The following is an 18969-nucleotide window of genomic DNA, read 5'->3' on the forward strand; positions in this document are numbered from 1 at the left end:
TTCCAGTTTTAGAAGCCAAACTGACTGAGGAGTGGGACGGTTCGTTTGAATGGAGGAGGTGTTGAGTGAGCAACACGCAGAAGCTCGCCTACAGTTTCGTTTCCATTCACGACGTGTTCACTGATCGCCACGAGTGTACTGCATATACGCAAAGACACAGACAATCTTCAGAAATGATCTTTTGCCACCGGAGCTTGGAAATTAATGAGAATAGCTGGCCATTGCCTGAAAGGAACTTCTTACGCATCAACATTTCGGGTTTTGGCTGTTTGGTACCAGCCATTGGTGATAATGGCCGGCCATTATCAGTTCTTCCTGCGGTTCGGGTTTTGGCAGTAACATTTTAAACACACTTATTTTTGTTTTTAAGAATTTGATCTTTTCAATTGAGGCTTTTTTTTTGCTTTGTTAATATTATTTTTATTATTATTATTTTTTTTTTGGGAGGACGCTGAAATATTGCTGCTAGGATCCAGAAATATCACACTGTTTCATATATTGAAACTTGTTATTGGCTAGCCTTATGCCAGCCTGCCACTGTCAATATATTCTGTTCCCCTTGATTACAAGCTTGGTATATACTCTGTTTTTTGGCCAATTGAAGCTTTTTATCCTATTGTAACATTTCCAATTGATGATGGGTATGACAAATTCTGCTTGTATAGATAAGTCCACCCAAATTTACTCTGACCTTTTTATAAAGCCAGGTAATGGAGTCTATTCCTTAGCTTCTCGGGAAGGAATGGACTTTGCTTTATGTGTCAGACCTCATCAGTTAACACCCTCTCCATCATGCCTTATTTTTCATTCTTGAGTTTTGTTCCTTGAGACACTCAACCTACAAAACATTTGTGGAGAGACACATTACCATCTAACCCAGAGGTTTCAGATTTCTTATTTGCCATGCATTTGGGGGTTCATATAGTTTCTTAATCTGTTTTCTCACTTAGATTTGTTGCAATATGAATTACAACTTTTTTTAATTTAAGGACTTAGTGAAGGCTTCTATTACTTGCTTATCAAATCTGAGCTCCTTATCTAAAATCTTGTGAACACTTAATGTTTTCCCTATATGTTTTTAAGCCTCATTTTCAGCCCTCTTGTTCTTCCAATAAGTTTTTCACCTTTTTACCACCACCTAATTAGGATGACTCTTTTTCTTTTCCTGCCAATCCTTATTCTTAACTATGAAAATCTGGCTTAGAACTCTTCAAGGAATAGCCCTTGATTATCAAATTCTGCCTGATTCTGTTTTCTCTTGAGCTTTTGTTCTTTCAGCACTTATGTACTCAGTTTGTATTATATCAGTTTGCACTTGTTAATTGTGTTGCTCTGTAAAAGCGTTCCTCAATTATTTCATGTGTATGTAATTCTGTTTCTTGAACTAGATTGTAAGCTCCTTGGAGCAGGGACCATGTCTTCTATTTTTTTTTTTTTGTATTCCCTGGACAGTGCCCAGTACAGTGCTCTGCACATAGTAGGTGCTCAATAAATGTTGTTGACTGACCAGCTAGAGTGTGTTTAAATAATAGCTTATAAGCTAAGTTACTTATTTACAACCAATTGTTAATCTTGTTTTATTTCTGAAAGTTAATTTTATGTGGTTTTGTTTTTTTTTTAAATTACGTTATTCCATATAAAGTGTAAGATTTATCTTTTGTTTTTATTTTTTAAGAAATGCAAACAGATCGCACAGAGTAAAGAAGATGATGATGTAATAGTGAATAAGCCTCATGTTTCGGATGAAGAGGAAGAAGAACCTCCTTTTTATCATCATCCCTTTAAACTCAGTGAACCCAAACCCATTTTTTTCAATCTGAATGTGAGTATTAGTGTTTATGGTTTGATGAAACAGCACAGAGACTATTTAAATGAAACCCAATGGAATTTAATGTCTTAATTTTTGGATTAAATACTGTGAGAAATAACACTATTTTCAGATTATGTTGAAAGTCTTTCAAGTTTTAATTAATGAAATACATTATTTCTTAGATTGCTGCAGCAAAGCCAACTCCACCAAAAAGCCAGGTAACATTAACAAAAGAATTTCCTGTGTCATCTGGATCTCAACATCGAAAAAAAGAAGCAGATAGTGTTTATGGAGAGTGGGTTCCTGTAGAGAAAAATGGTGAAGAAAACAAAGATGATGATAATGTTTTCAGCAGCAATTTGCCCTCTGAGGTAAGTAAGAGGAATATTGTGTTTTGTGTTTTTTAATACCTGAATCTCCCATTTTATTGTTACTTTATATCTGATTTGGATTCTGTTTCACTCTTCTTAGGGCCGGGTTAAACGGCAGGGCCGGGTTAGACGACAGATGAAACAACCCGCAGCTTCTCATTTGACAGTAACTCGATGCAATTCACTTTGTGGAACCAAGCCACAAAGTGAAAAGCATCGAATTGCAGAGAACAGTGTTATCACATCCTTACCCAACATTGGGCCCTCCTTGCACTTATGGGAAGGTAGCCCAAGGTACAACTATTTAGCTTCCCGTTTTGCTTCAAGGCTCTATAGCTCTAGATTTTGGTGGTAGCAAATTTATTGGGTGGAGGGATCAAGCAGAGAGAGGCAGATCCTCAGGTTCAACACAAGAACTGGATTGGAAAAGGTCATTGTAGGCTGATGTGTGAGCATCTTGGATACATAGCCCATTGCCCTTAAACATTGGTTTCTTTGGGTTGTTTGTCAGATAGTCTTTAATTTTAATCATTTTCCCTTCCCTGTGCTACCGTGGCCCTTTGGAATTCTTGTGTTTAACCTAATGCTCAGCCTTGGTACTCCATTTCCCTTCTCCTTCCCCTCTTTGCTACTATTAAAAGTTGGAGAAGTGGAATTTACACCTTGAAATTTCCATGAGGCTATAGTTGTATCTTGTCAAATGACGCAGTAATAACGCCAAGTGTCAAAACAACCCCATTAAAATGCTGCCTGATTAATGTGCTGCTAAGTATAGTGCACATGAAAACAGCAAGACTGTATATATATGTAAATATATATATATATATCTGTATCTTTGTATGTATCTCTGTATCTGTACCTTTGCTGTATCTTTTAATAAACAGTTTACTTTTATTTAACTTGTTGTGCAAAATCACGCTTGGGGGATCTGGGAGGGTGGAGACTTACTAGGGGGGGTGGGAGTTTTGAATGATGCTATAGACTAGTTATCACCTCTTGCCCTTGGTTCCAAAGCCCAGACGTTTGTCCAAAGACTGGACTAGATAATCTGATGCCCTTACAATGTGGGACTTCTTCCCCACTTCCTTTTCTTGCAGTTCTGGGATACGTAGGTCAGAGAGACCTGTTCTCTCCACCTCAGGTTCCCTTCATTGTCCATATTATCTTCCACTAAACACTTCCATTATTACAAATAAGTCCTGTTGTTTATAAAATCAGAAAGTGAACAGAACCCAAATCAGAAATCTTTTGATAGTATTTTTTTTCCCCTGAGCTCTTCACAGGTGACATTTTCACTTTTTTTTTTTTTTGACCTGCGGCATTTTAAGAGAGCAAGTTCTATACCATGAAGCTGGACATGATAATTAGCCAGTGCATCTTACAGTCACCAGTGATGATTTATATTTACGTGGGATTCAGCAATTGAAGCAAGTTATACTGTCACCAGTGAGGAAGGAGTATCACCAGTGAGGGACAGTTGGTTTGGACAATATTTTAGTATAACCAGTTGAGTAGTTCAGTTGCTAATCCCCAAATAAGGCTACCTGCACATCTGAAGAGGGAAAAGTTAACTGACATTTGCAATTAACTTAAATCTTGTACTAGCTGAATATAAATCAGGATAAGAGGGCCAAACAGACTTAGAAAATTCTGATACATAATGCTTTTAGTAATTTGTAGATAAAACATTTAACAGAGTTGGAAAAAAATATGTGGAGATTATTTATGTGAGAAAAAATTTTCAGCTGAGTATCTTCCTATAAATACTGAAAAATTCCAAGGGATTATCCTGAGAAAATAAGTGATCATAACTATTTTAACCTTATTTGAACATGGTGAAAGTACTTTCTTGATTGAGACTTTTTATATATGTATTTATATATTTGAAGTTCAGTATTCTGCCATTTTCATTCTTAACACTGAGAATGTGGTGCCTTAATCCTTGTCTGTCATCAGAAATGGTTGTCATTTTTTAATTAAACGTTGGAAATTATTTCCAAAGAAATCCCAGGGAGAAAAATTGGGTATTCAAATTTTATATTAAGCAGCGTTTCATGAAAGCAGGAGAAAAAGTTCAGAGGGCTAAAGAAAAGAAGCTTTTTCTCCTGTGGGAGGATATATACAACTATTTGATACCAGAACCCTTTTAATTAGTTTCTTGGGAGATCAGACTAAAAAAATAAGTAAGTTAACTTTAATTTTAAGCAAAACAATCCCAAAATTTTAGGAGAGGGTTCTAAATTTTAGAAGAGGGTTTTGTTTTGATGTTAGGTCTCTTGTACTTTTACCTAACAATAGTAGTAAACACTTGGGGGAGGTAGTCACAATATAAAATGTTTAGTTCTAGTTATTTAGCTGTATCTTGCAAATATATTTGTAAGATTATGATATATATATATACCAATGTTTGTGGAATACTATTGGTGACATTTTATGGAAGCATTGACCCTTTTGATTCCCTGTTAGGGGTTGAAATAAAGGGTTTGAGAGAGTAAAAGGAAAGTTCTTTCAAATGGTCACTGTTTTAACTCAATAGTATTTTTTTAAAAAAAACTTCTCAGTCTTTTTCATTTTAATAAATACAAATGGAGTTTGTGGTTTTTTTAGTTTTGAGCTTAAAACATTTAAGCAAAGATCACAGATTTGATCTCGGCTTTGCTGTAATCCTTAACTCCACCAATTGTCTTGCACATGAGTGCTCTTTGACATAAGCGTGAGTGGATAGATGTGGATGGATCAACATAAATTCGTATCTTATGGAATATCAGCTCATCAGACTGTTCCTTACTGCCATAGCATCGTCTTCCTACCCAGAAGCCAGCCAACATCATCCTCAGTAAGGAGTGACTGCAGAACTTTGACCATATTTGTGTGAATTTGATTCATAAACAGTGAAATCAAAAATGTTGGAAAACTAATATTTAAAAAATAGTCCTCGGGGGCATTAATTCTTGGTAATAAAGTTAGAGGCTTATTGGGTAGAAGATTTAAATGTAGTCTTTGACATAAAGTTTCCTGGGGTTTACTATTAATCATAAATATTTAGATGTCCAGAGGTAGGCAATGTGCCTGGTTTACTGAAAACTATTTCCACATCCCAGTGGAGCTACAGTTCTCTTAAGTGTAGAAGTTCTAAATTTATACTTTAGGAAAGCTCAGTTCTTGGGGTAAGATGTAAATTTTAATTGAAAATTAAACACTAGACCCTGGCAGTGCTAGAATAGTTAAGTACAGCCTTGTTATTCCTCCTCCTTTCCTTAGATTCTCCTCAGTGATTAACACTGAATTTCTTTGAACCATTTACTAGATTATCTATTTGTTTTCTTATTGTAGTTTGTTTAAATATGTAAGAGTTTATAATAGAGAATTCTATATGATGTAATAAAAAGATTCATAATTTATGGTTTAAAAACACACATGACACAGATATTCTGTATTGTGTATGGCTTTTGTTTTTGTAGTTGTTATCTTTTCCATATGAACCTCTTTGTAATTTGTTAATTTTTGCTAAATATTTTAAAATTCTATTTTACATACAGGTCCTATGCATTTTCTTAGTTCTGTGTTTTTACAATTAAAAGTTTCCTTTTTACCATCTTTTAAGATACCTGCAATTATATTTGTAGAAAATAATTTTCATATTATAGGTCTTATTTTCTTTATCTGCCTGACCCCCTTCTATTTTTTTTAGCCCTTTTATAGCCCCTCCCCTTTTTTTCTTTCTAAGAAATAACCTAAAATACTTGTATGAACAGTTGGGTTGACAAAAGAGGGAAGTAAATTAGGATATTTTTTTTTGACTTAGGATTTTTTAAATGAGGACGATACAGAAAGTACACAATTTATACTTAGACTATGAAATTTATGTTAATTGTGGATTTCATTATTCCTGACACTTTCTTGGATTATGGGAGAAGTGATTTGCTGTGTTGCTGTAGTAGAGAGATAAAATGACTTGGACAGGTTTTTATTAGAACTGGAATTATAATCCAGGATACTCTCTTATATAGATTTCATTTAGCATAAGTCTTAGTGTAAAGGAAATTAGGCATTTCCCCCATTACAATACCTAGAATATTACTGTAGTATCATAATTAGACTTTAGAAAATCTATAATATGTCATTGGAAACCAATAAGGCTTGTTGATGACAACTAGATAGTAGTCTATGAAATTTAAGCTTTTTTTTTCACCTTGTTTTTAGAAGGGCTTTTTAGCATCATTTTGGTAACTTTCACATATTCCTACTTCTGTGCAACATTTAAAGATAGTTAAGGCTCTAAAGTTCTACTATATAGTATAATCCAATATATACTATTCATATATACATACACACACCATATAGTCCGATGTAGTAGTAGTCACTACTCATTGAGAAATCAGTTTCTTAATTGGACTAGACACATTTCAGGTGCTCACTGTAGAGAATAATGTTGGCCAGTATTCTGAAGAGTAGCTCTAATATTTTATGAGAGTTTTAATACTGACATGTAACATTTGGTCTAGTTCTTGAGTATTAATGCTTTGGAGATTATATTTGGCTTTTTGTTCATTATCACATATCTGGAATGCCTTGAAAACCTGGAAACCTGCTTTTTGATTCAAACTCTTGAGGATCCGTAAGAGGTTAAGATAATCCTGGGTTCATTTTATTTCTTCACATTTAAAAATACGAATATAAAATTAATAGATTACCATCTGGTAATAAGGTTTTGACATGAACTTGCAGCTTACTTTGCTAATAAGCCTTTTGAGTAAATGAATTTGTATTACTTTAGGAAAAAAATAGTTGTAATTTTATATAAAGTAAATTTATATTAAACATCAAGGTTGCTATATTAAAATTTCTTTCAGACCGGTGAATTTAAGTATTACTGAGATTTGAATGAAGTTTCTTCTTGGGATAAATGAGATTTTAGTTTATCCACTTACTCAGTGAAGACTTTAAAAGAAAAAAGTATTGAAGATGTGTTTTCCGAAAGAGGGATTCAAAAATAGATATATTTGTTTGCTTTCCAGTTTGAAGAATTTCATTTTAGAGACCTTGGGAGCTTTCAGAGCCATCTTTACTACATTTTCATGGCTAAATTCATAGTTGGATATTGGGAATCAAGGCTTGGGATGGTGGAGATAGATTTTCCAAATTATCTCCTCTAAACTTTTTGGAATAAAAACCCATTTCCATCTAGCCATCCTCAAAGATTTATAGACTGCTATAGTACTTTGGGCAAGGTTAATGAACAGTCTTTGAGATGTATTCAGTGGGCCTCCAAGTTACATTGATAATCCTACTTAACAGTTTTAGGAAACCTCTAACGCCAAAGGAATAAATTTTGGCCAAAATAATCTGGGTTGCCATTTAAAATGTCAGCAGTTGATCAGAATTATAATAGAAGTGAAAAGTGAAGGCACAAAATTTTTTAGTATTTGTGACTTTGCTTAGATTATTTTTTGTAGGTCCTGTATTCTAATTAGCACGGATAATTCAGTGTATTGATGAAGAGATTAAGATCTTTAATTCTGAGATCTATAAACAGTCCAACAATGATGACAGAATGAGTTCAGATTTGTTTTGCTTTCGTTTTAAAAAGGTAATAGACAAGAGTCTACATAGAAGAAAAATTTTGTTGCCAGAGGAATTAGGAGACAATTTAGCAGGATAACTAAGAATGATGGAAGAATAAGGGGTTCTGAAGGTAGGAAAAGGAAGATTAGGAATTCTTATGCATGAGATAGAATTCTCATGGTTACATACCCTTCTCTACTATACAGGTGTTTATTTTAGAAAAATTTCATATGCGGTACACCGTTAAATTGCAGGTGGCCTTTACTTAGCTTTTTAAGAAAAATCCTTAGCCGTTAATTTACCTCACTGACTTCTGTTTGTCATATCCATATAGTGCTCACTAATTATTCTTTATAAATGAATATAGGAAAACCTTCCCATGTCAAACATTTTCCAAAAATGAATTTTCTTGGGTGCAATCACTGGGTAATACTAATGGGTTAAGTTGTGTTAGAAGAAAAGTATTAAGAATTGGTGAGTTGATAGAAGTCAACATGAGCTCTTAATATTAGAACAAAGAACATCATATACTTGGTTTTCCTTTTATGGTTGAGCCACAAATCTGACAAATTGGGAATTTGTTCTAAAGATGACCATTATGAAACATTTAAAAACGTTAAACTATAAACTCCTCTTTGCTTATTAGCATAAAGTTTTTACAGGTAGGGCATGAGCTTTGGGAAGGAGGATCTGAGTCAATTCAGACATACCTCATTTTAGGTGTTTTGGTTCATATTATGTACCCCCACGGAAGTATTTTAATTTGGGTCATTAATGTATATAAACTGAAAACAAAGGATTCATTTATTTATATAGTGAAATACAGTTTTTGAAGAAGTGGAGTTCTCTTAAGACAACTGTCCCTGAGCAACTGCAAGAAGGTGGAAGGATGTGCGGATGAGTGGAGAGACCACTGACATGATTTGATAGTGTTTTTCTGCTTGCTTATTCAAGAACCTTGCTTATTGCTTCTCACATTATGCTTATTAATAAGTAGGATAAATTGAAAACTGCTAATGCATATAAATTAAGCTGAAAAAGTGTTCAAAAAATTCTCATTTTTTTATAAATGACTTGTTAGTGAAGGCTAGAGAGTTTTAAGTTCTTCAACTTTCCATGATCGTAATATGATACAGTAGAAAATATGAAATCACTTAACTGCTGCCTCTGATACTTTGTAACTTGTCTTAAATCCTTGTCTACTTTCCCAAGGTTCCTTTACTATTGGGCATCTTTTCTGTACTTTACAAGATTATTAATTTGTAAGGCTATTAGTTTATTTTTGATATGTAGCAACTAAAGATACAAGCACTTTTAGAATTTAGGGGGTCTATCGTAATTTGAGATAATTATCTATGTTTTCTTTCTTAGCCTGTGGACATCTCAACAGCAATGAGTGAGCGGGCACTTGCTCAGAAAAGACTCAGTGAGAATGCATTTGACCTTGAAGCCATGAGCATGTTAAATCGAGCTCAGGAACGGGTATGTAGCAATTTTAATGTATAAATGAGAATTTAAATAATTAGATAGTTCTGACATAAGCAAAGTCTATGGCATGCTGTTGAAACGTAGGTCCCTAAAATCCAAGGAAATTGTAATTTATTGTAATTAGCTAGCTTATTTTAAATGAAAGTGACTTGGGGCATGATCATTTATTTAGTAAGTGTTAATTGTGTACTGTGTGGCAGGAACAGTTTGGGAGGGTAAATAAAAAAATTCTCTGCACTTATCTTGAGTTTGTAATCTGGTATATAAAAGTAGCTACATGCCCATAAAAGCCCTGTGAAATGTAGGTACTCAAAAAAAAAAAAAGAAAGAAATGTAGGTACTCCTATTATTTCCCACTTTCCAGCTGAGGAAATGGACTAAAAAAAGGTTAGTCAACCTGAAACAAAACACCGTACATAAACTACTGCTACCCTGGAATTAAAATTTAAAAAAAAGTGATTAGGCAGTCTTGAATCCAGAGTCTATACTTTTAACAGTGGACAGCTTTCCATTTGTCTTCTACATTCCTGTGGCAGATCTGTATAGAAACAGTAAGTATACATTCAGACAGATAAGGAAATACATATCTGACCATGCCAGTGTTGAGTAAATCTACTTTGAAGGACTGACAACTGATTTTTAACCATAACAATAAATATTGGTCATTAATGTAGTGCTCAGTTTTTAAAGAAAGCTGTTTTATGTGTTTGAACAATTTCCTGTATAACTCATTACTCCTTAAGCATATCTCTTGATTTATCCTGGATTTCTAATACCACAAAAAAGGTAATTAAAAACTCAGGTGATTGTGACATTTATATAATGTACATAAGCAAAGGGTGGGGATCCTTGGCTATATGAACTGTTTTCTGTATTCGTGTATCAATGTGATATTTTGAGGAATGAGTATTACATAGTTATACTTTTTTAGTAGTTAGAGTTACATCTTAAATTTTGTTATTATTGGGACCGAACTGAATGTTAGCAAAGTGCTTCTTTGAAGTGTTTAAGAAAACAATTTTAAATATGTTTAAATTCAGCATGCTATTTTAAAAGTTGAAGTTTTAAGTCTTAGCCTTTTGAAGAACTAAATAATGTAGTGAAATAAACCAGAGGCATTTTGAGTAGATAAGTAATTTTGCTTAGTTAATTGAGGCATGTTTTTTTCTTCAGATTGATGCCTGGGCTCAGCTAAACTCTATTCCTGGCCAGTTCACTGGAAGTACAGGAGTACAGGTTCTGACACAAGAACAATTGGCTAATACTGGTGCCCAAGCCTGGATTAAAAAGGTACACGACATACGCACATATGAAAGTGTCCAAGTACAAAATTATGATTTTTTTAGAAAATGTTCTATTAAAAATGCACGAAGAGGCCAGTGACTTTAACTGAAAGTTCACGGGTAAATTTTCTATGTGTGCATACTCTAGGATGGACACTGAAGATGGACCTGATTTGTGAGACAATGGCAAATGTATAAATATGGCTTAAGAGCCCGTTTAGTTTCTATTCTATTCTCAAGTTATTTCTGTATTGCAACTGCTGGTTTTTTGGGGGGTGGTTTTTTAAAACTTTTGAATGCTAACAGTGTATCTCAGGTGCTGTTCAGAATGTTCCACAGTTCCTGTTGGACTACTAATCTAATGATTTCAAAGCAGTGGTTCTCAAATTTCTTCTCATCATGGGATACTTTATTACAGGTTTATATTTGGTGGATCACTGCCCCAAAGAGCCCTCTTACCACCCCAGTTTTCCATTTCTCTATTCCTCTATTCCTCTGTCCTCCTTTCCCCTTCCTTAGTGCCTGTGCCCTCTTGTAAGCTCTCTTGGCCCTTACTCCTCACCCCTCTGGTTATCTCCAGCCCCTGATCCCTGTGGTTGTCAGTTGCCGGTTACAGCAAGTTGGTTGGTTGGGAGGCCCCAGTATTAGCACTGCATGTGGTGATCTTGCCATGGGACTGGAAGGCTGGGGAGGAGGGCTGGAGTGTGTGGGGAGGTGGGCAGTGCCGAAGGGGTGGTGAAGGGGGCGGGGTGGGGCTGGAGGATACAATCTGTGGACCACCATTTAGGCCCTGGTGGCCTCTGGTGATCCACAGGCTCAATTTGAGAACCACTGATGTCATGGAAAAAAACCAAACAAACAACCAGGATATAGTAAGTCCTAAATTGAAAGGAGAGGATGGACGCCTCGTGCTGTGAAGATGTAGGTGCTCCTGGTTTCACATTCCTGCAATGAGACCTGTGAACTCCACCTACGGCTGCCTCATTGTCGGGGGAGTCCTAGGTGGTTAAGCAAGGCTTTCTAAAGAAATGCCTTCTGGTTTGGTTGGATGGGTGATGGGAAATTTGTTTCAGGAGTACTGGCAGCATGGCAGTGCTGAAACTAGGAGGCTGCGTGGTCTAAAGGATTGGGAAGGTTTCTTTATCCCGCTGTACTCCTGACTGCTTTTGTGATCATGGGCAAGTAATTACTTGGAATTTCAGTCTCCAAGTGTCACGAGAAGACCAGTCCTTATTACTGCTTCACAGGGTGGTAATTAATAGCGTGATGGGCACCTATGAAGAATTGTTATGATTGCCAGGGAATGAACTGAATTTCAGCAAAATGAGATTTTGGTTGCTTCAGATCTTTTAATCTCATAACATTTCGGTTTTGATAGCATTATCTCTGATGGCCCTCTTATTAACAAATTAATATAAAACATGATATATCCTTAGTTTGCCTGCCACTTGGGTGGGGGGGAGACATGTACTAATAGGTGTATAGTGAGTATATGGCCAGATTCATGAAAAATTAACTTTTATGTAATTTACTAGGATTGGTGTTGGAAAAAGATGAAAATCTAGCAAAATATTTTTTATTTTGAGTTCATTTTGGACTTAACTGTATTACAGTATTTAAAATATAGTGGTTTGTATAGTATTTGAAAATGGTTTTCATCTCATTGGGACGAATTATAAGTACACACTTATTTGGGTAGTTTTAATTCTTTAACATTATTTAATCTTGAACCTGAGTGCTCAGTATTTCAGGAAGTTAGACTTTAAGTTTATGTGAGTGTTTAGGCACATAAAAATTAAGTAGTTTTGTACAGTACTAGGTAGAAGCTTCTTAATGCGATTCCATTGCAAAATTTTGAACTTCATTTGTATGATGAAGTGCTGCTTATCCACATAATGCTAATATAGTTCTAAAAATCATGTTAACGTAACTTGCAGAAATGAATCTACTGATTAAATTGGTTCCTTGCAAACTGTCCCTTAAATTTTTTTTGATTTCCCCTTGTAGGCAGTTGACAAGTTTTAAATAATTCACATCATGTTAAATGTAAATGTAACCCATTTTGATAAACTATGAGATATGTTCATTAGAGACATTTTTAAATTCTAGTAAGAAAGCTATGTTTTCAGGAAAACTCCCAGTTAAATGTTTACAGAAGAACATTTGCTACTGATGTCAAGGAAGGAAGGAACATTTTATTTATAATGTGGAAGGTCTTTAGGTAACTGAAAAATTAACATTTATCTTCACTGTCAAATATCACAAAGTGTTGTGTTCAGAAAACTTGCAGTGATCATACAGCTTTTCTTGCCTCGCTACACTCTTACGTTAAAAACCACATGGAATGCCAGCATTCTCCATATTCTCTTTTAGTCTGTTGCAGTATATTCTTAGATGAAAAAGAGTGAGAATTTTTCCATTATTTTTATTTGTCAGTAAAACATTTTTAAGTGATAATTGATTTAAAAGAACCTTTATTTTCTGGAATTAAATTATTTGGACATGACCCAAAGGGTACTGTTTACTACTATAGGTTCATTAGATTAAGCAGCTTTTTGGTGAACTGTATACACACTGGGGTAAAGAAACATGAACATAGTAGAGATTGGAAGCCTGGGTTATTTGGGGATTTGCATTATACTTTGCACAGTTGCCCTTTTTTTTAGGAGTGTTGCCTGGAAAAGAGGGGCGGATGAACCTGGAAGTAAGTAAAAGTCATTCTAGGTGTGTAGCAACAAGGCAGTTGATACCCAAGCATCAGCTAACTTTTCTCTTTATACATCAACACTGCATGGCCTGCACCAAATAAGGAACTGAACCAGGGGTATGTTTTTACCTCCACAGCTGCCTCCTTCCATCAGAGCACCTTGTTGAACTTAATGTCTAGTCACACATCATTGGCATGCTTTCTCCCCAGCATATAATTTACAAAGCTGGGGAAAAAAAATAAGGTGATAAAGTTTTACTACTGTGTGTAAAAACAAGATTTAAAAAATTTTGTATTAACTTATCAATACAGGAAATTATTAATGCTTACTCTTTCCAGAGCTACCAAAAGTTTTGACTCCCTCTTTTGATAAGTTAATGACTTTCGCTATATATTTGCTAGAGAACATAAGTCTAAAATTTAATAAGGGAAACTAAAGCAGGATTTGGAGATTTAAAAATTTTTAAAAAAGCCATAAAGATCAACAGTAGAATTCATTTGTTCTGTGTACATGGATGTCCTTTAAAATAGAGGCATCACCTATTTATTTCTTAAAATGTGTGAATATGACTGTTGACCATGCTAATGTATATAGTTGTGCATCTTATGACATTAAGTGGTTTGCTGCTTTGATGGAAATTATGGTTCAGTGGGTTGGATACAAGAGAGATGACTGTTCACAGAATAACCTGTGAACTTTCACCCCTCTGTATGGAAACTTGTTTCAGGGCCAAATCCTTGTAGCTGTCTTCTTGCCCCGGTCAGTGCCAGCCCTACTATTCACAACACTGCTGCCACCGAGGCCTAGGTATGTAAACGCTTAAGGAGTTTTTTACAAGTCTTTTAACGTCACGCTAGGTTTTAAAAGAATTCAGATTCAGTTTGGTATAATGACAGGGTATTTTATATGACTGTCCATTTCTTACTGTGTAAATATACTTTAAAGAGTTATCTTCTTTGCTTCATAGGGATTTTCTAAGTAAAATATTTTTACTTGCTTTATGGTAGAATGGGGAAGAAAACTTGGGTTGTTAACAGTATGCTTCTTCAGTGTCCAAACTATTTCTAAATGATTTCTGGGCTTTATTCATTAACTAGGTACACCTGGGACAATTAATATTATTGACTGTTTTAACATTGCCTTCTTTTTATTTTGCAAGCTAAGAAGAGATACCAGTGAACCTAAATAGTGGACGAAAACAGGAGTGTTCTAATTTTTTTTTTTTTTTTTTGGAGGGGGGCATGAGGGCCACTGTTTTAAACTGCCATTTATTTGCCTTATTTGACTTTCAAAATACTATTATGTTAATGGTGAAAATAATTAGAGCATCCACACTACAGTATGTATATAAGTATAGAAATTTAATTGCTATATCAGATCTAGAAGTAAAATAAGACTTTTTTTTTAAGTTACACCAAGTTTGTAGTCAAATTCTAACTGTGAAATGGGGACATTTTACCTTTCTTTCTTTGGATAGGATCAGTTCTTAAGAGCAGCCCCGGTAACTGGAGGAATGGGAGCCGTTTTGATGAGAAAAATGGGCTGGAGAGAAGGAGAAGGATTAGGAAAAAACAAAGAAGGAAATAAGGAACCTATCCTGGTTGATTTTAAGACAGACCGAAAAGGTAACCCATTGTTTCGGGAATGTTGATTATCTCTCCTTAATATTTAGGGTTTCATTACCTTCGTAGTTTTTTTTAAAGCAAGCTCTGCCCAATGTGGGCTTGATCTCAAGACCCTAAGATCATGAGTCACACGCTATACCATCAGAGCCACCCAAGTGCCCCTTGAAAAAAAATATTTTCCCCCAAAATAACCTTTCTACACTTTGATGTCCATGATGCTTAACTGGAGCATATCTACAGCTATTAAGAAACAAAAGGTTCATCCATTTGTGACAGCTTGTGTAGATACAGATGTGAGTTACTAATTTGAGCTAAAAGGTGGTCTTATGTTAGTTGCTAAATATTATGGAAATGTGCATATATCAATGGGATTGAAATTTCAGTTAGATTACAGTTTTGGTAAATGGTATCCCCATTTTGTTTTCTTGTGACAGGTAACATACTTGTCATTTCTAGGCTGTATTTTTTTTTCCTTCTTATTTTATACCACGTATTCTCCTTATTTCCTATTAGAGTGTTGTTTTGTCTTCTATAAACAGTTTTGGTATCTCCCTCTTTTTAAGCTCTGTCATTGAATTTTCTTGGGTTGCGGCTGGAGAATAGGCCAGTTGCTGACAGCAGTGTCAGCTCGTCATATTGTCTTGTGTTCAGGGCACCTTGGAACTGTTATCTTACTAGTACTTTGCCACTCCTGGAAATCCTTCTGCATTGCCCCCATGCAGTTGCTAAGTATTAAAAATATACTTAGCGGGGTGGCTGGATAGCTCAGTTAAGTGTCCAACTCTTGATTTTGGCTCAGGTCATGATCTCAGAGTCATGAGGTCGAGCCCTACATTGGCCTCTGTGTGTGGGGTGCACGGGAAAGAGAATCTCTTGGGATTCTGTCTCTCTGGGCCCTCCCTCCACTTGTGTAAAAAAAAAAAAAAAGCAAACAAACATGTATATATATGTATATATGCACACACACAGACACTTAATGCTCATTGATAACAGCCAGTTGGTACCTCTTAAATAATTTCTTCCCTTGGAATAATGTCTTACGTAGAATCAAATGGGGCTGTCATCTCAGTGTGATTTCAATAGATTGTATAAGCCTGATTTTTAAAGACTAGAAAGCTTAAACCTGGAATTTCCCTTATCTTTTCAATCAGAAAGATAAGTTGAAGTTAATGCAGTTAAATTATTGTGTCAGTGAATTTGGAAACCAACTAGCTTGGACCAAATTGTGTGTCTCATCAAGCATTTTGCATCAGAATTTCTACATTGTTATCCACATAGAATACTGTGATATCTTTTTTTTTTTTTTTTCCAATAAGAGGGATTTATTGTAAGGATTCTAAAGTAGCTTGGAATAGCATGAGAATCGTTCTGTGCTGTTGTAGCATTAATTCAAACTGAATTAGAAAAGGACATTGTACGGATTACGTCACATTTGACATTGTATTACTTATATAAGTTGAATAGATTTTTTTGAGTCATACAAGGTGATTTGTTTATAAGAAAACATCTGTGAATGCATTACATAATTCCAGGAACATCCTCGTTGGAATTGTGTAATAGGTGTTGGGTTTGGAGAAGAGTACTAGCAGATTTAGTGAAGAGCTAGCTGATTGAAGAATTCCCCCTAGGAGAAATGGAAGCAGGAAAGCATGGACTTTGGCTAATGAGAGAGTGAAGTCCCATTGGTAAGGGAGGTTATGCAGTGAGATGGTCTTCTGTGAACATCTTCATTTGATAAGTCAGGGGTTGTTTGCTGGGGAAAATATGGACCCGTTTATAGAGACACTTCTTTGTTTGGAGGGTGTGTGGCCTAAAATCCTCACCTTTTGGGGAACTTAATTAACAGCAGGGTGCTTTAAGGAACGGGAAGCCTTTAGAAAGCATTTGAAATAAATAGCCACTATTTCTTAAACTTTTTAAAAAGAAACAATCCTAAAGGTGTTATCTGTGGCACTTAATAGGTATATTCATATGCTTCTAGGTTTTTGTGTTCTGTGAATATTTGATTTCTTAAGCAATTTCTAATACCAAGGTATATGAACATAAAGTATAGGCTTATACATTGAAACAGCGAAACAAGGTAAACTATATAAAAATGAAAGGTAGTGGGGGTTGAGTATTTTATTGGAAGGCATAGGTTGAGATTTAGGGTCCTACAGAGGGAATAATTGTATATAATAATTTAAAATGATGCTTTGGAGTTTATTCAGTGAACACTGCCTTTTTATTTTAAAGGTCTTGTTGCAGTAGGAGAAAGAGCACAAAAGAGGTCCGGGAACTTCTCTGCTGCAATGAAAGATCTGTCAGGTGAGAGTACATTTGAATTTCTTCTTGTCCTATCCCCCACTTGAATTCGTATTTTGTTGCCACAGTAGAAATAATCAACAACTGGTTATTTTTTTCTTTGTAGGCAAACATCCTGTGTCTGCTTTGATGGAAATCTGTAATAAGAGAAGGTGGCAACCACCAGAATTTCTCTTGGTCCATGATAGTGGCCCAGATCATCGCAAACATTTTCTCTTTAGGGTAAATATGAATTTCTGCATTAATTGTATTCCCCTATTAATTTGAGGACTTAGAGGGTGAGGGGTAAAGCATTGTATGGTCACAGGATTCATACGTTGTGGGTTGGGTGTGAATATATATGTGTGGGTAGAAACAGTAGGGTTTTTGGGTTTTTAAATATTTAAGCATACTTTAATATGACCTGTTAATGTCCTAGTTTTAAAAAATGCTGGAGGGAAAGAGGTGGGCAAAATCTGGTGAACAATTTGACATTTTCCAGTGAACTTGGGAAATTAGTTTTATCAGGGTTTTCTCCCCCCCCCCCCCCCACCCACCCAATTTGGAGACCTGCTCTTAATTTGCAGTCCCTTTTCCCAAATGATTTGCTTCTCCTGGGTTGAGATTAATTTGATTTACATAGTGTGGGTTTTATATTTCTGTAAGTTATTTTTCTAGCATTTAGTGAAAAATACAAAGCTAATAGATATTAAAGTTTGATGCTGTTCTTATTGTATGTTTTTCTTGAATAGGTATTGAGAAATGGAAGCCCTTACCAGCCCAATTGTATGTTTTTCTTGAATAGGTATTGATAAATGGAAGCGCTTACCAGCCCAGCTTTGCCAGCCCTAATAAGAAGCATGCTAAAGCCACAGCAGCTACTGTGGTTCTTCAAGCAATGGGCCTTGTACCAAAGGACCTCATGGCTAATGCCACTTGCTTCAGGAGTGCCTCACGTAGATAGATTGAGGTTTTATATTAATCATTTCAGATAATTTTACTCTGCATCAAAATGTATTTCCTCTTTAATGTTGTAAATATTTGGCAATTTAAGACATTGTGTAAAAAGCAATCTGTACAAACATCTCCAGGCTTTGATTTTTGTACCATGGAAATTGTATTTAACCATACAGGGTTTTGGTATGTTTATATTGTTTACCTTAGTGATGTATTTGTTTAAGTGGCTAACATCCAAACGATTGTTTGAAGGCATCCGTAATCTTCAGTGTGGAATGTTAAATAACGCTTTTATACTGTATTTTGTACTATGATGTAACCTCCCTTCCTTATGGCTAGGCTGCTGTAACACTTGCCTGTAATCAGTGAAGGGCTGTGCACCTTGTACTAGTTCACAATGGGTTCTGCTGGACAGATACTGGGCCAGTGTTATTGAGGTAATCAAGCAAGATCTGTTCCACAGGGCTAATGCCACCATCTCCCCTTAAAATTTTGTAGAGGTTCTAAAAAAAAAAAAAAGAGTGGTATGTTGTGTGATGATCTGCACTAAGTCCTGCGTTCCCATCAAAGCCACTTGGGCCATGAGAAGGGAGTCAAATGAAGTCTGATTAGAATTCTACTGCAGAGGCCAAGTACATTTAGTATGGCATTGAGTTGTGATATAGTTTTACTTTGATGTGCATTTTGAATTTCAGCTACACCTAGATAGACGTTAAATGATAATTAAAATGCTGTAACCAACTTATCTAATAAAATCGGCACCCAGCCACTATTTTGTTGACTATGAGAAAGTTTAAGTTTATGTTAATTTTTAGGGTCTGATAGAATATTTCATGTGTATTACAGTGGTATTCATAATGCTATGTCTCTAAACTTTAT

The 18969-nt window shown here is 35.3% G+C and overlaps 1 protein-coding gene across 5 annotated transcripts in view; it reads left to right on the top strand.

Moving 5' to 3' along the window:
- The window catches only part of SON (SON DNA and RNA binding protein), a 32476-nt gene extending 13599 nt beyond the window's left edge, over positions 1-18877 (top strand). Inside the window, exons 5-12 of one of the 5 annotated variants that reach the window (XM_055313710.1) lie at positions 1676-1822; positions 1993-2181; positions 9118-9228; positions 10408-10524; positions 14703-14850; positions 17086-17157; positions 17261-17376; positions 17886-18080. In XM_055313710.1, coding sequence (XP_055169685.1) covers positions 1676-1822; positions 1993-2181; positions 9118-9228; positions 10408-10524; positions 14703-14850; positions 17086-17157; positions 17261-17376; positions 17886-17945 — 960 coding nt within the window. In that variant the 3' untranslated portion in view covers positions 17946-18080. Of the gene's footprint in view, positions 1-6; positions 1508-1675; positions 1823-1992; positions 2182-2281; positions 3078-9117; positions 9229-10407; positions 10525-13952; positions 14033-14702; positions 14851-17085; positions 17158-17260; positions 17377-17885 lie in introns of those variants that run through there. The other 4 variants (XM_055313708.1, XM_055313711.1, XM_055313712.1 and 1 more) reach the window with 4 other exon arrangements.
- Positions 18878-18969: the final 92 nt, after the last annotated feature.

The sequence above is a fragment of the Nyctereutes procyonoides genome, unplaced genomic scaffold (assembly GCF_905146905.1).
Source record: "Nyctereutes procyonoides isolate TBG_1078 unplaced genomic scaffold, NYPRO_anot_genome, whole genome shotgun sequence".
Taxonomy (NCBI): domain Eukaryota; kingdom Metazoa; phylum Chordata; class Mammalia; order Carnivora; family Canidae; genus Nyctereutes; species Nyctereutes procyonoides.